Below are 16,234 nucleotides of genomic sequence, written 5' to 3'. Positions count from 1 at the left end.
CGGTTGCGGTTAGTTTCCCAACAGAATGTATTACGGGCTCAACATGGCGGTCAGCCAATCAGCAAGTGAGACGCCGATTGCGCTTCTCTGATTATTTAGGACTCTACATGCAAGGGATTCCGATATTCACTGCCAGGGCATCTATCACGTAACTTTTCCCCTAAGATGGACAATGAAAAATGAAAATTTCTTCATCTCAGCAGCAAATCATAACGTAAAAGTTCACGCGAAATTTTCATTTTCCATTTTCCATCCTAGGGGAAAAGTTACGTGATAGATGCCCAGTACTGAAAATCTACAGTTTACGTTGCACGTACTATAGATTTACAGCACTGGCAGCGAACGTAGCCATAATACACTAGACTGCTGCTTATCGGACGGACCAATCAGTACGTAACTTGTTACACAGGTTAGAGCGCATGCGCCAAATGAATAACGCAAGAAACCGAACGATGCCTATGTTGCTATTAAATTATTAATATTCTCCTATTAATATTGCTATTTCCTATTAATATTCCTATTAATAGTAATACAATATTGCGGGAGATTGCAAAATAAAGACGCGAAATGTAAACACATTTATGAGTTGCTCATTTCGCGCGTGCGCCGTGTCTCCATTTTGCTACATAGATTTGAGTACGTGTACATACATATATAAGGCTACATACGAGAGGTATGCAGTCTAGTGTTTTATATAAAAGTCTGTGCGTCCTGTGGATTTAGGACGGTGATCGATGGACGGGGGGCGCGTATTCAACGCGCGATGAGGACGGAGTGAGATATGTGCGTGAGACGTGCGGTGATTGCGGCGGCGAGAAGAACGACGAGGACGAGGACGAACTCGCAACGCGGGGTTGACGCGAGCCGCAGCATCTCTTGACGTTCCTGACCTTCGCGCGCTCTCTCCTTGTCCCACGGCGAAAGCGGACGTAATATCGATGTCAAGGTCGGCAATGCCGATCCACGACGGGTGCGTCGCGACGATCCTCGGCCGCTGCGCGCGAGGGCGCCGGACCGGCGCGTCGACGACGCGGTGATACGGCGATCGGCGGTGATCGCGCGGCTCCTCGCCCTCACGAATGATCGTCGCCGTCGTCGGCGGCAGCGACGTTCACGCGAGACACGCAGACGCCCGTCTCGGCGGATCACGGCATCGACGCGCGTCGATGCCATTGCCGGATCGTTCCTGAGAGTCCCGCAGGTGACGGATACATATTTCTGTACTCCAAAGTACCCCAGTGCTTTGAAAGGAACGAGCATCCACGATGAAACAAAAAACATTTTTTTACCTCCAATCGAAAAGTTTAACTGTACTTCTGATGTCAGTAATAATGATAATGTTAATAATATAATAATTACAAAAATGATAAGAGCCTGAAAAGATGGACTGCTGCATGTACATTATTCAGAATATATGCATTCTTGTTCCGTGTAGCTGTACACACATGAAATGGGTAGCGCTTGGTGGCAGTGCACCGCGTGTCTGAGAACCCAGGAAGAAGACATCTGTGAGCTGCAGCTAAATCACTGTAATCTCTACGATGTACCACCTGATGTGTTCATTTACGAAAGAACGTTGGAAAAGTTGTATCTCGATGCCAATAGGGTAAGTGTCTCAATCGAGACTTCAATTATTTATATAAATAGTAGTAGCGACCTATGACATTTCTCTTTTCTGATCCTTCTTAGATAAAGGATCTTCCCAGGCCACTGTTCCAGTGCCACGAGTTGAGAGTGCTCTCGCTTAGCGATAATGAAGTTACTACACTACCACCCGCCATAGCGTCGTTAATCAACCTGGAACATTTAGACCTCAGCAAAAATAGTTAGTACATTCTGACACGTTGGCCTGTTACCTACCGCGCATTCAGTCGGGATTCATATCTATGGCGTGTGTACTTTTGTTGATAGGTATAAAAGAGTTACCAGACAGCATAAAGGAATGTAAGAGTCTTCGCTCCATAGATATCAGCGTGAATCCCTTCGAGCGTTTCCCGGACGCCATAACGCATATCGTCGGCTTGCGCGAGCTCTACATAAACGATGCATACATTGAGTACCTGCCGGCTAACTTTGGACGACTGTCAGCCTTGAGGACGCTCGAGCTGCGGGAGAACAACATGATGACGTTGCCTAAGAGCATGAGCCGTTTGGTGAACCTGCAGAGGCTCGATATCGGCAACAATGACTTCACAGAGTTGGTAAGGCGATCCTCATTGCCAGCAACTCGCGCTTGTGAAATTTAAACTAATTTCGTGAAAGTGGCTTTTATCTTTGATCTTTGATACCTTGAAAAAAATGTATCATTTTGGACGTTTCAAGACGTTTTACTTGATTACTTGAGAACTTTAAATTTCAGGCTGAAGAGTCGACGACAAGATTAGCTCTTCAATTAATCTCACGTGAATTTTAATAGAATCTTAATTTCGAACTTGGTTGCAGAGAGACACTTACGTTAGAAAAACACTTGCGTGAAACACTTACGTGTGTGTGCATTACTGTTTGCGACAGCCTGAAGTCGTCGGGGATCTCATCAACCTGACGGAACTGTGGATCGACGGCAACGACATCAGGCGCGTCCCGACGAACGTCGAGCAGCTCTACCGCCTGAACCACTTCGACTGCACGATGAACGCGATACACGCGCTCCCGACGGAGGTGCGTGGCTGGCGCGACATCGCGATCATGAATCTGTCGTCGAACGAGATGTACGAGCTGCCGGATACGCTCTGCTACCTGCGCACGATCGTCACCCTCAAGATCGACGACAATCAACTGAACGCACTGCCCAACGACATCGGCCAGATGTCAAGCTTAGAGGAGCTTATAGTAACTAAGAACTTTCTCGAGTATCTGCCGTCTTCGATAGGCTTGTTGCGCAAGCTGCACTGTCTCAACGCGGACAATAATTATCTGCGTGCGCTGCCGGCCGAGATCGGCAGCTGCACGGCATTGTCCCTGCTCTCCCTGCGATCGAACAATCTAGCGCGCGTGCCACCCGAGCTCGGCCACCTGTCCTCGTTGCGAGTGCTCAATCTCGTCAACAACGGCATCAAGTTTCTACCAGTCTCCATGCTGAATTTGAATAACCTGAAGGCGCTGTGGCTGAGCGACAATCAGAGCCAACCGTTGGTACCGCTGCAGCAGGAGTTCAATTGCGAGGAAGACATGATGGTGCTGAGCTGCTTCATGCTGCCTCAGAAACCACGGCAGGATCTAGAGCGTGAGTATCTTGCCCGCTTCCGTTTGCGTCGTTATGCATTATACACGTTTGCCTCGATCTGCATTTGATTAACGAGACGATGCGATGATTTCTCACGCTGCTAGTGGATAACGAGGATAACGAAGATAATGAACAGGAGGATGAAGAATGAAATGGTGAGACATTAAGGAGGCGAAATCGTCGTATTTGCCCGCGAGAATATTTGTCTATACTCGAGCAAAATTTTTACATAATTTTAACCGCATTTTTGTAATAATCTTTATAATTTGGATTGTTTGTGTAGAAATGGCGCAGACCGCAGGACCGATCTCCAGTTCGATCATCGGAACCGGCAAAAGGATATGTTTCGCTGCTGAGGTAGATTCTGAGGTCCCCAGGCAACTTCATCGAGCACCGACCCCTTACCCCAAGGAGCTACGCAACCTCGCTAGGCACGCTCGTAATCTCCATCATCAGTCCATTCACGATCAAAGAGTACGTTGTTCCCAATTGACCTAATTAAAGTCTGTTTCTAATAATTATAAAAAAAACTAATATATAATATATTTAAATAACAGGCATATAATTACGTTCTATCTTGGAAATTTTATTATAAGAATTTTATTTTTGACGGAAACGTATATTGCTGCTCAATGAAGACGTTTTACGCAAAATGAGCATTTAATTTTTGCTGCTATCAACTCATATTATTATCCATCCGCAGAGTGCGCCCTTGTCTACAACCTCTGTCGATCGTAACACGGCAAAGAACTACAAGAGTAACAACAGACTGGCGGCCGAATCCGGAGCGGCGGAGCACTCGGTGTCGGAGGAGTCGTCCGACGAGGCCAACAAGACCGTGCTGGCGAAGGAGAAGAGCCCAGACATCCGGGAGGCCAAGTACATCCGCAATCCCACGTCCGAGTACGTTGCGAAGGTGCCGACGGTGGCCGACTACGTGAACTCCACGTGGAAGCCGGATGAATATTCCAAGGCCAACACAGCGAAGATAGTGGAGTCGGAGAAGTTCATCGAGCCGTATGTCCGCAGGATGTCCGTGGACGCGACCGACGGCAAGTGCGGCGACCAGATGCGGGTAAGCGTCGCCGCGAAATCGAGCGACGTTCCGCCAGTCCCGCCTCCGTATCACATCGCGGCGGCGTTCTCCAAAAAGGCCGCCCTTTTCCAACAGTTCAACAATCGTACGTTTTTATTTATCCAGACAATTCTTGCGTAATTTCACATTTTGAAATGAGAATTTTTTACATGTTATTACAATGCAGTTGCTCAGCATTTAGATTGCGATCTTGCGAATTAAGGATAAAAAGAAGAATGCATGTCTAATGCGAAGCATCGGTTTTCCAGCGAGCGAAACGGACACCCATTTAGCTTCACCCTCGTTACCCTTCAACCCGCCCCTAAATTCGCCCGGGATGTTTCCGGACGCGCCGAAGCAGAAGAACTTCGACACGAATGTGGAATTGGTGAAAGCCGAGGAATACACGTCTGTGCCAGGCGATCGGGCCAACTTTGCGAACTCAAACATATCGAACACGTCGGCGACAACGGACAACGGGCAACGGACGGACACCTACGACCAGATCAACGCGGAGCAAGCGTGCACGCCGGTCCCAGCGGACTCGAGCGTCGACCTCGAGCAGAACGATCGGACGTTCAAGCCGAGCAAGATTCCTGTTCTCAAGGCGAAGCACGCGGAAAGCTCGAGCAGCGACACAAGCTCGATCAAAACGTGCACCAGTCCGTCGGTGGAAGAATTCGACGCGAACAGAACATTGAACGCGTATTCCGCGATACCCCCGTCGCCGATCACGGGTAAGAAGTACCGGAGCCCGTTGTCGGCACCGGTGAAGCCGCTTGATCGGTCGAGGAAGCTGACGAACGGGACCGCGTCAAACAACAACAACTCGTGCGACAACGCCAACAACCTGGTAGACGCGTCGAACGTCGATCGGACGTCGAACACCTCCGCTGCGAACAGAAGCATCATCGACGAATCGAGCGGCGCGTCTTCCGCTGCCGCTGTCGCTAAAAGTGATGAAACGAACTCGGGTCGAGACACACCGAGTTTCAGTGCGAGCAATAAATCTCAGGGCGACACCAGCAACGAGATCAAGGAGCACGTGAGACCTGCGCCAAAGGAAACGCTGAATTCGGAGAGGAAGCCGAAGTTCAAATGGATGTTCGGCCCTCACAAAAACGCGAACGTGGTATGCATCGACGGTTATTTTTATATTCACGATAATTGTAATTTTTAAATAATTTTAAAATTTTTTTAAAATAATTTTTTAATTTTCCCTACAGCTGCCTGTTCAAGTAAAGAAGAATCCGGGTCTCGGGTTTAGCATAGCTGGCGGGGTAGCGGGCGCGGAGACTGTAAGTGAATACACAGTATCTATTTTATTTTAAAATAATAAACAATAAGTATGTTTGACCGTCTTTCGCTAAAAAAGAATCAAGAATACATACTTCCCTATTTCCCTGTTTCATAGGGAATAATCGTGACGAAAGTGAATCCCGACGGGCCAGCTCAGGGTACTCTTCGGCCGGGAGACAAGATCCTAGAGGTAGACGGCATTGACTTCACCAAGTCTGATCACAATAACGCCGTCGCCGTTCTGCGTGCCACCGGTGCTGTTGTGTCTATGATGATAAGTCGCCACCAATGAATTGTAAGTTATTCGGAGAGCGCAAGAAAACTTTTTCTATTTCTTTTAGATGATATACGATCGCTTTACACATATACTCTTCAGACTGAATACATTTTATATATATATAGCTCTAACATATATATATATTTAAATATATTCTTTAATCAAATCCGCAAGTCGTCACGCGAACGCGTCACGCTCGTGAAAATGAAAGGAACACGTGAACGTCTCATGTCGAGATCCTCGCGAATATCGCCGAGATCGCCGTTGGTACTGTTAACAGTTAAGGAATTTAAAGAGAATGTCACGCGGTGACACAGAATTGAACCTCCTTAAAGAGTATCAACATTTAAACGTCATTGTTAATCTCTCAAATGGAATCGAAACATTTTATTTCGCACGATATCGTATCGCACAATCTTGAACAAGCTACAACAATCGTTGTGAATCGATCGATCAAGATATTACCTCGACAATCAGCGTTACTTTTTAAAGTTCTCCAACTTCGAGAGATTTCACGATGAGCGCCGATCGTTCCGGCGACGTTCGCGCGGATCAGTTACGCGAGATCTCTTCTATACATACATGCATACATATATATTTGTGTCGAATATAAGATTGTAAGCAGGCTAGGCTATCGCTATCGACCGTTTCCGCGACTAACGCGGAACACAGAAAAAGGGTGATCATCCCCGTGAGAATAATACCCATAGAAGAACATCGTATTTTTCAACGCTCTGTCTAATACGCGGGCGGAGGAATTGAACAAATGACGCGCCTCCGCCCGCGCACCGAATAAATAGCTCTTCCTCGAGTAACTACGACTAGAACAATAATGTCTTTTTCCGAAACCTCTTCTAATTCCGAGACGCGCGCGCACGCAACCGAGACGTGCGCAGAAGATGATGTTGATAGAATAGTTGATTTACATCTATTATACTATATCCGTGCGTTCTCCGCGACGAGAGAACGCCGACAATGTGCCAGAAAACAAAGTACTATTTATTATCCATATACATAACATATTGAGAAAAAGTTATATATACTATATGCATATATATTATATATATAGACAAATTTATCTGTAGAAGCTGGACAGGGATCCCATAGATTCCAGCGGCGTAAATAAATCGCGGAGGTGTATTTGTTAAAGAGATTTCCACGGAGTATTTTTCGCTGACAAACTTCGCTTGTGAGCGCCTCGCGCGATTTAGAGCCGATTTCATTTTAAAAGAGCTCAAGTATAACTTTTTAATTACGAGCGACTAAATTAAAAGCGGAAAACGAAACTGATTTTTCCTCTTAAATGCACGTAAACTATACATGTTTTGAATTAGAATTTATTTTAGTTTCAGATTTAGTCGGTTAAGATATTTAGAAATTGCAAAAAAAAACGAGAAAAAGTGGCGAAAACAAATTCGCGTTACGGAGAAACATCGACCTTGAATTCTTCGAGGCATTTGTGAGCGAAGTTTGCGCTCGCCCAGAGGAACGTAGTACACGCTCTTCTGCTTCACTTGTACTCAAGTCGCCTCCGACAATGTCCGAGCGTACAGCGATCTTTATCAGTTGTTGACTATAATAATTGTTATTGCATATGGCAAAGCTATAAATTTTATGATTCGATTGATGCGATGTAAAGAGGCGACGGTAGCTCCGAAATGTTGCGGCAACAACACATCGGAATCTCGATACCATTCTTTCGCTGTTGACTACCGAGTCCGATTATTGCCTTTAAAAAACGCTGCTCGGAAGAATCGCATTAAGGGGATATCGGAGAGAATCGAGTACTCGGCGAAACGGCGCTCGGACGATCGAGCGGTTTTCTCTGTCGCGTCCGCGGAGACGATGAGCGCGCTTCTCTCTGTGGGATCTCTGTCGCTTGTCTAGTAGGAGAGAAAAGAAAATATTCTTCTATGTGCCGTACTTATATCGATAATAATGTTTATACTTGTGTCAGTCTCAGTGTCAATCCTCAACCGTTTAACAGTTGCGACGCGGATCATCTCTGTAGATCTCTCTTCTGCATTTACTTGTCTCTCCCCCGAATTTACCTTCTTCCACACGTTCGGAACACCATCTCGTCCATCGATCTCCGTGCATTATCGTGTCCTTAAGCACCGACGTGCACCTCTGCGACGAGTTGAGTGCGGCAGAGTGCATTTATAATATTGTTAATTATTGCATTGAATCTCAGGAGCCAAGTATCTCAGAAATTCGACTCGTTTATTTTAATAATCGTAATTAATCAGAATTTAAGAACAATATAAATTTTCGTATAAAATTGTCTGATTTTAATTTGATTGGCTTGATAACTGACATTTTGTAGAAAATTGTTTACTTTGTCTACAAAAACATAACGTAACGAGTTTTATAGAGATTTCTTCTCGCATCACGAGTGCTTAAGAACGTTCCCCGTTCGTCGAACGTTTCACACCTGTACGTAGGATTAATCCAGTTTTCTTTATCATTAACGTATTGTTAAGACTATCGAAAGCCAGCGCTCGGTCGCTCGGAACTGACGCGACTGATCAGTCTGGCGATCACTCGCGTCCCTTCCGTCGAGATCGTGCTCGAAGGAACAAAACTCTCTGTACCTTGTAAAAAAAACTGTTTTTCCCGCGACGGTTGTTAAGTCGAGCGTGATTGTCGTCGATCGACAAGCGAGATAGATACTTTTGTACGTCGCGCCGATGAAAGGGAGGTCGCGGTCTAAGAAGGAACGTAGGACCGAGATGCGCTATATAGCACAAATAAGATCGTTATTTGATTATCTATACGTTACGTTTATGTAATATATCTTGCGCGTTGTTATAATCCAAACCAGTGTGAACGCCGGACTGTCCAGCTGCGTGCCAGATATTCCGTATTTTTTCTCGACTGCGAGGACTCTTCTTGAGAGTGAATCTATTTCTTATATTATTAAATGTGAATGCTGATTCGCCCTCTGTTCCTCTCGTTTCATCACAATTTCTAATTACTTGTTCTTATCAATGTAAATTTGACGTTATTTATAATCGATTATTAATGTATAATTAATGTTACCGATGGTAAGGTATTCTGTTAATGTAACTGCTTTCTAGTTGAGCAACGTTAAGGCTCGGCGCTGACGTTCGACGCCACGTTATTTAATATTGTCGATCGGAGATTGCGAGTTAGGAGTATCAGCGATCTGTTGTGATAATTGAAAATCCTGTTGAAATCGAGAAAGCCGGATTTCTCGAACCTTGTTCAGCCAGCGAGGAAGAAATGCCGAGAATCTGACACGGAGCGTTAAGTAATATATTGTTGTTGCTAAGTTAGTGTCTGTATTTGTATCTTTGTTCTTCAAGTCGGTGTTACGTACGATTAAGGATTTTACAGTAAGTTCGCGGTTGTGTATCGTCTCGCCGCTTCGTATTTCGATTTTCCGCATTGAGAAAGTGTTAGTAGAATAATGCGTACAGCTAGTCAAACGCGATAGACAGACCTTACGATTAGTGCTCTTCGCCGATTTATGTTCGACGGGGGCCTCTCCGTCAGTTTTTGCATTTTGCGTATCTCTATCGATGTCGCCACGACGAATCTTTCAGCTTCCGATCGAACATTCAGAGCTTTCCAAGTAGTCTTGTTTTTCTTTCTTTTAATTTATATTAATATCCACGCGAGATTAGTTTTTCTTGTATTAGCATTAAGCTCGTTCTTATTTCGTCTCCCGACGATTGTTGCTGCATTTGATTCTGTAGGCACGAGAGAACATCGGGTTGATCAAAAAGTTCGTCCACTTATTGTTCCCCGAGATGATTGTCAGGTTTAAAAGGGGAAGAACGAAATTTTTGATCGACCTAATAGTTATTGCTAAGAGCTGCGCTGAAGGAACGAGGTAACATGTGTTGGCCGACGGAAGAGTTTCCAATTTCATGGACCACGAGCACATGTATTGTACTCTTTTCTACTATTCTAACTAAACAGACTGACTACCTTTTGGATAACTATTACATGTTTAACGACGCTTCGGAACGAGGCGGGTTTGGATCACAATCGGCGGCAGCGATTTCCGCGCGTAATTCTTGATACTTGCATTTTTAAGATAAAAGTACAATTCGAGTGTGCGTTCTACACTTTGCGTTTTGATTTGTATTTGTATTCGACAGCCCTAGTGATGTTGTAATTATCAATCTGTGTGAAGCTGTTGCTCGAATGACTCATCTAAAAATGAGTAGATTTACTCTTCTCATTGTAATGAATCTCCTCGTTTTAAAAGGTATTTCTTGTTTTATCTGATGTTCTCGTATTTTTTCGAAGAGTTCAGCATTCAAGTCGGAATTACTCATTACTTTTAAAAGACATTTGTTATTTTATCTGATTTTCTTATATTTTTTCGAAGAGTTCAGCATTACTCATTATTCTTCCGGGCGATAACTGGAAGAATTGTTGGCACGTCGCCTTCTGGATCATCAGTCGTTACTGGGACGATCCAAATCCGCTTTGCAAAGTGAGCGGCGCTCGCTATCGTTACGGGATGATTGTCTAAGATCGAACGCGTGACTGCAACTCCAAGTTGTACCCATGAGTGTATATACAATAAGCGACTAATTATGCGTATATAAGCGGACCCTCAAGAAAGCAATCAAAGTGGTCGTACCTTTTACTTGCGATGTGTTTGTTTGTGCTCTTAATTTCTTGTTTTCCGTTCTCGCTCGATTTTATGGAGCTCGTAGAATGAGCTCGAGACTTGTTTTCGTGCCAGGATGTATGTATTTTTTATCGTTTTCTTTTTTGCGATGATTCGATGACCTTGGTCGCTGCGTTCTGCGACGCTTGCTTTTGTCTTGGACCTTTGGAGATTTGCTCCGCGGTCGCGGTACAACCACTTCGTTAGCCACAGCGTTCATCAGGCGCGTTCCCGCGTTTATTAAAATAATTTAATAGTTCATAACGGATCGATGTACAAAGAAATGCGTTCTCGCCGGACGTCGTCTTCTGGTATACAATTACTATGCATTTTGAATATGTTAGCGACAGATGTCTGAACCTTTACCGAGAAGTCTTAGTTGGTTGTGCAGCAATAAATAAATTAATATTTACGTACAAAGTGCTATAACGATTTATTGAACTTCGTAACGTACAATTTTTCTATCTCAATATACAACGCGAGACCTTACATATCAATTTATAAAAATATCTTCATCGTAATAATCAATTTATAATTATATATATATAGAATAACGCTAACTTCATTGGAGCTTAACTTAAGAGCTACCTTCATTGGAGCTTTGGATTCATCAAATTGGACTCATTACTAAGAAATACGTACGAATTTTCGTTACTTCCAAAGAAAACAAATATATGTATAAATATAATTGAAATTTTTAAATCAGGCTTTTTCCCCAGAAGTTACCAACGTCTTTTGCGTTATCTAGAATTGTCATAACAGAGGTAACGTTTTTGTAAAGCGAACAATATGAGAATTCCGAACACAAGCATACATCATGATCACCTTTTTGCCCAAATATTGTCTAGTCCAGCATCTTACATTGCATCTTTATGCGCCGATCAGCATATGTATGGGATTTTCTACGTAATACTTCCACAAATTGGAAAATTTAGCCACCGTGACGCCATCAAGAACGCGATGGTCGGCCGACCAGCTGACCGGCATCATGTTCATTGGCACCACCGACTTGTGCTCATTGAACTGCGGTATCATCCGTGCTCTTCCGAACGCACCAATTATCACTTGCGGTGGTAGAATTACCGGCTTCATATACGTCCCACCAATCTAAATCAGCAACATGATTTAATGTATTATAATAATGTATAATAATAGAACGATTCAAATTTTGGCGCCATCGAAGATAATAAACGTCGAATTTGAATCGAGTAAATCTTTTTTAATTCCAAATAGATCTTTTGAATCTTGATTACTGCCAACATTGTAAAAACATGATTCGTATTGATTGATAGTACGTTTTTTAAAATTTTTAATTTTTCAAAGTAATTGCAGCCAACATTACAAACCACGACTTATACAAATTTTATACTAAAATTAATTTATCACCTAAAATCAATCAAAGATTCGATGCTCCGCGGCGCCAAAGTTTGAATTATCTACCATGGTATTCATCACTGGCTCCAATCTCGCCTAACTTCGTGCACTTACCACACCTATGTTCGACAGTGAGAATGTAGTGCCGGACAGGTCGTTGAGCGGTAACGATGCTCGTCTTCCGAGCTCCTGGAGCCTGTTGAGTTCCTTCGCGATCGCGTAAATGTCGAGATTCTGCACGTTCTTGATATTCGGCACCACCAAACCGTCGGCAGTGTCCATCGCGATTCCGATGTTGTGATTATCCATAACTCGCAGCGTCTGACCCTCCTCGTCCAGCCAGGCATTCAACTCGGGAAACTGTTCGAGCGCTCTCGAGGCTGCCTTCACGAAGAACGGCATCAGAGTCATAGCGACGCCTCGATCCTTCAAGGAATCCTTCACTTCGTTTCGGTAACTCATAACCTGGTCTACGTTGCACTCGTCGCTGTAGACGAAGTGCGGGATACTCTGCGGGAAGTTCAGAAGACGGTAAGTCAGGTTTGGAATAATCCGCGCAATGCACCGCATTTGCGCAGCCGCGAGATAATAAATGAGAAAATCGCGTTTTGATCGTAAAATTTATAAGTAAAATTATATGAACAAATTTATCGTAAGTGAATAAAATAAGCAAGAAGAAATTAGATTTAAGTTAGAAGATTAACTTAGAATTAACTAATTAATTAATTAATTAGATTTAACTTAGAAGATATTAGAATATTAAAAATGATATTAATAATTTTTCTATTTTCGTAAATTTTCGTATCTAAGTTTCCATCATTTTAGAGAAACTTAGTTATTTTGAATATTTTTGGTCAGTGATGAATAACATTATTATAAGAGCCATCAAATATTAATGCAGTGATATTAAAATGGATGAGATGCGTCTGTTTTTTTATGCACTTGTGATCTTTGATATTAAACGCGACATTTCAAATCCAAATAATCTGGCAACCTATGCAACGTTAATTCGATGAGAGTACGCAATACAAACCCAAAAAGACTCATATTGAATGCTTCACTCAATTTTACATAGAAAATTGTCCATCACTCGAAACCGTAATAGGAAACATTTACATTTACATGATTTTCGGACAACTTACCAAACTTGCATCCGAATGAAAAATCGAGGACAATAGATAACCGCCCAGATAGCCAAGTCTGCCGAAAGCAGATGATGCTAACTATCTGCTATCAGCTATTGCCAGCCAAAAGACAACAAATTTGATACAGAAGTTGTTATTAACGATTAATTCGACAAATTGGTGCCAGAAATGTAACGGAGCTTGCTCACAAAATCTAAGAACAGATTGGCGGCAGAAACCGAGCAGAACCTGCAAACATGGCTCGAAGTCGGATCGTCGACAGAAACCGAGCAAGATCTGCGCGCGCGGAATCTAACGGCAGATTGGCAGCAGAAACCGAACAGGATTTGCAGCTTTTGACAGTATTCAAATTTACACGGCTATGAATATGTGTTTTCGCTCCGCACCGCTATGCAGTGCACGCGTCGAGTTCTTACTCGATGTTAAGATTTAGCCTAACAGTTATATAAGTTAATATACGCGCCTTGGCACGATAATATTAATTTTTCTGAAAATTTTTGCACTTGCGGCACAGAGGCTCCCATGGACAACGTCCATGTAGTTCACGCACGCCACGAGCAATCTGAAGTTCGAAAGCAAAATTCGGACTTCGGATTAGAATAAATTAACAATAAGAGAGAGATTATGAAACGAACTGTCAGAAAGACACATCAAGCCAAATGTACTTTCATTTAACGAACAAACAAATGCGTTCTTTTAACAATTTATAGTGTGTTAAAAGTAAACACATGCTTTAATATATCGTGAATATGAATGGCCAAAAGCTGCAGATTCTGCTCGGTTTCTGCCGTCAATCTGCCGTCAAATGTTAACAGATCCTGCTCGGTTTCTGCCGCCAATCTGCTGTCAGAGTCTGTTAGCAGGCTCTGCTGGCAGATCACTATCCTAACGCGGACATAACGGATGCCAATTTGCTATCAACTTCTGCAGTAATCTGTTGCCAATCTGCTGGCAGATTGCACACATTTTGCTTACTGGGTGTTTTCATCTTACCAGGGACTTTGTCATAGTCTTCCACATGTGACGCGTGTAACCCTTAAGTTCGACCGTCTTCCCCGTTATGTTCGGTTGCGTGGGAATTTGCTCCTTGACTTGCGAGGGCGCAGAAATTTTCTGCAAATGAGCTAGCACATCCTCTTTGAGCACCCGTCCTCCCTTGCCGGTCGGTTTCACGTCTGTCAGCCTGATATTGTTCTCCGTGGCTATTTTCCTCACCGCTGGAGTCGCCAACACCTTCTCTATGTTCTGTAGGCTACTTTCTATTTCAATGTCCGTTGCTTTTTTCTCTTCGTTAGAATTACCGGTCGATTGTTGATCCCTCGATTCACTCGTGCTTGTATCGCTTGCAGTATCCTCCGCGTCGTCCTCTATTTCAATGTCGAGCAAGGCCGCTCCGATCATAGCAACGTCGTCTACCTTGAAGTGCAAGGTCTTGATGACGCCATCGTAGCGGCTGGTAATCGCCACTGATGCCTTGTCGCTCTGCACCTCGCAGATCTCGTCGAATTGACGTACCCGATCTCCCGGTTTCACGAACCTGAAGTGTACGGAAGTCCGATTACTATTGCGCCGCGTGAAATTAATCCAATTAGAACTTTAGGGTTTAAAAAATCGTAAAAGGATACACTCGAATTGGATATTTAAAAAATTGTTGAGTTAATTAGAAATGAAGTTATAACTAAACATTGCGAAAATCATTCTGGCGCCCGTTTATGCTTTGCTTGTTTGATCCAAATAGATCAAGATGGATCGATCTTAAATTCTAATTGGAAATGTTTATCTTTGAAACCATATTTTTAATGTATGTTATTTAATACCTTGTCATATATTGATAGAAATATTTCTCTCTCTCTCAAATTATAAATTATTATTTAAATTTTACATTACGCGCATCGTGCAGATGAAAGCAGAAGCGTTTCTTGGCATACCATTCCTTTATCGAAACGTCCCGAATTCCTTCGCCAATATCTGATAATTTGAAAGGCACCACTTTGCCGAAGCGAATCGAGCTGATCGACACAAATCGGCATATCGAGTCGCGTGATCTCTCGACCTGCAAATACAGATATTTTCTCGATAACAGCACATTCTCGATATTAAAGCGCAGATTATAAGACGGGGACCGAGACAAACTGGTTTTAATATATTCGATTTCGCCGTTGTATTTAAAGCAGCTTGAAGTTTTCCTTATTTAAACAGACTGTCCCACCTCTACCACATTATTTTATTTTTGCATGACAAATTCCTTAGTTTTTGGAATCGATTTTTCTTTATTCAAACTGATCATTGTTTAATTACAGTTCTTCAATTTTAGCATCACTTTCCGTTTGACTATCCCACAAATTCTTTTACCTTAGGAAACTTTTCTTCACATGCATAACTCAAAAATTCTTGGCGCTTTCACACTTTCACCAAATACCTCGATTTAGGAAAATCAATCATTGCGAAACAATATGATAAAAATTCGAATTCTTCATTTTCATAATCGAAGCACGTGCTCCTGTCTAGTTCACTCAGCACACAGGAAGCTTAGGTCACGCTGGCCGATCTGGGTTCTTGGCAAGTTCAAAAGTCCCGACTTGCCGTACAGTGTCGACAATATCACATGGCATTGTTTCATGGGGAAACGATCGCGTGGCGTCCGGTTGAATCCCTGCCCGGGCCCTAGGTCCGCGCGTCCATACTTCACCTGCAAATAATTTTTCACTTACCAGCCGCGCGGTCGCCAGCAGCCTCCAGGAGAGAGCCATCGACTGGTTCCTTGTACGATCCGATCTGATCCGATCTCGGTCACTGAACGAGGAGGAGAACGCGAACTGTGCACAGGCGCAAGAGCACGATGGCACTCGTATATCATCGATATGCGGCCCGTTATCGCGCTTCGTCACGAGCGTGTACTCGGGAAAGTATGTTTATTCACAAAATGTGTTAGTCGTCGTGTGATTATGCAATCATGAGCCGATAAAGAACGCGTGTCCGACTACGCGGGAATCATACGATGTTGTTGTACGACTGTACTCGACTCACTACATATTTCATTTATAATATCGCCGTGGGATTAGTATTGTCGGCAGGGATCGTTGATTTTTCAATCCATTTTCAGCATTCAAGGATTTATATTCGTAATATACACAGGAATACAGGAGAGGGGGGGGCCTCGCGTTGAAATTACACGGATCCGATATCCACA

At 43.4% G+C, this 16,234-nt stretch overlaps 2 protein-coding genes across 3 annotated transcripts; one reads left to right on the top strand and one right to left on the bottom strand.

The window, feature by feature from the left end:
- Positions 1-891: 891 nt before the first annotated feature.
- Positions 892-10,940, top strand: LOC105274649 (protein lap1). The gene is made up of 10 exons (XM_011330952.3): positions 892-1,201; positions 1,436-1,606; positions 1,690-1,825; positions 1,912-2,201; positions 2,512-3,223; positions 3,507-3,697; positions 3,927-4,404; positions 4,568-5,430; positions 5,525-5,596; positions 5,713-10,940. Exons 2-10 carry the CDS (start codon positions 1,451-1,453, stop codon positions 5,887-5,889), a joined length of 3,075 nt encoding a protein of 1,024 aa, XP_011329254.1. The 5' UTR covers positions 892-1,201; positions 1,436-1,450; the 3' UTR covers positions 5,890-10,940.
- Positions 10,938-16,195, bottom strand: LOC105274659 (lipoamide acyltransferase component of branched-chain alpha-keto acid dehydrogenase complex, mitochondrial). 2 transcript variants are annotated; one of them, XM_011330972.3, is made up of 6 exons: positions 15,756-16,195; positions 14,973-15,097; positions 14,038-14,581; positions 12,014-12,409; positions 11,351-11,632; positions 10,938-11,269 (listed from the first exon to the last, which is right to left on the bottom strand). In XM_011330972.3, the coding sequence occupies exons 1-5, from the start codon at positions 15,792-15,794 to the stop codon at positions 11,396-11,398; spliced, it is 1,341 nt and encodes a 446-aa protein (XP_011329274.2). In that variant the 5' UTR covers positions 15,795-16,195; the 3' UTR covers positions 10,938-11,269; positions 11,351-11,395. The 2 variants fall into 2 exon arrangements, with proteins under 2 accessions (XP_011329274.2, XP_011329266.2); XM_011330964.3 differs by having other exon boundaries at positions 10,938-11,632.
- Between the last annotated feature and the right edge of the window lie 39 nt (positions 16,196-16,234).

The sequence above is a fragment of the Ooceraea biroi genome, chromosome 7 (genome assembly GCF_003672135.1).
Source record: "Ooceraea biroi isolate clonal line C1 chromosome 7, Obir_v5.4, whole genome shotgun sequence".
Taxonomy (NCBI): Eukaryota; Metazoa; Arthropoda; class Insecta; order Hymenoptera; family Formicidae; genus Ooceraea; species Ooceraea biroi.
The sequence above is the reverse complement of the archived record's forward strand: the minus strand, read 5'-3'. Positions and strand labels throughout refer to the sequence as shown.

Excerpts from the sequence above, each read along its gene's own strand:
- LOC105274649 (XM_011330952.3), top strand. The coding sequence starts at position 1,451 with ATGGGTAGCGCTTGGTGGCAGTGCACCGCGTGTCTGAGAACCCAGGAA. Across the intron at positions 3,224-3,506 it reads ACCACGGCAGGATCTAGAGC|AAATGGCGCAGACCGCAGGA; the intron begins GTGAGTATCTTG and ends TTGTTTGTGTAG. Across the intron at positions 5,597-5,712 it reads GGGTAGCGGGCGCGGAGACT|GGAATAATCGTGACGAAAGT; the intron begins GTAAGTGAATAC and ends CCTGTTTCATAG.
- LOC105274659 (XM_011330964.3), bottom strand. The coding sequence starts at position 15,794 with ATGGCTCTCTCCTGGAGGCTGCTGGCGACCGCGCGGCTG. Across the intron at positions 15,098-15,755 it reads TGCTGGCGACCGCGCGGCTG|GTCGAGAGATCACGCGACTC; the intron begins GTAAGTGAAAAA and ends CTGTATTTGCAG. Across the intron at positions 12,410-14,037 it reads AGACTATGACAAAGTCCCTG|AGTATCCCGCACTTCGTCTA; the intron begins GTAAGATGAAAA and ends AACTTCCCGCAG.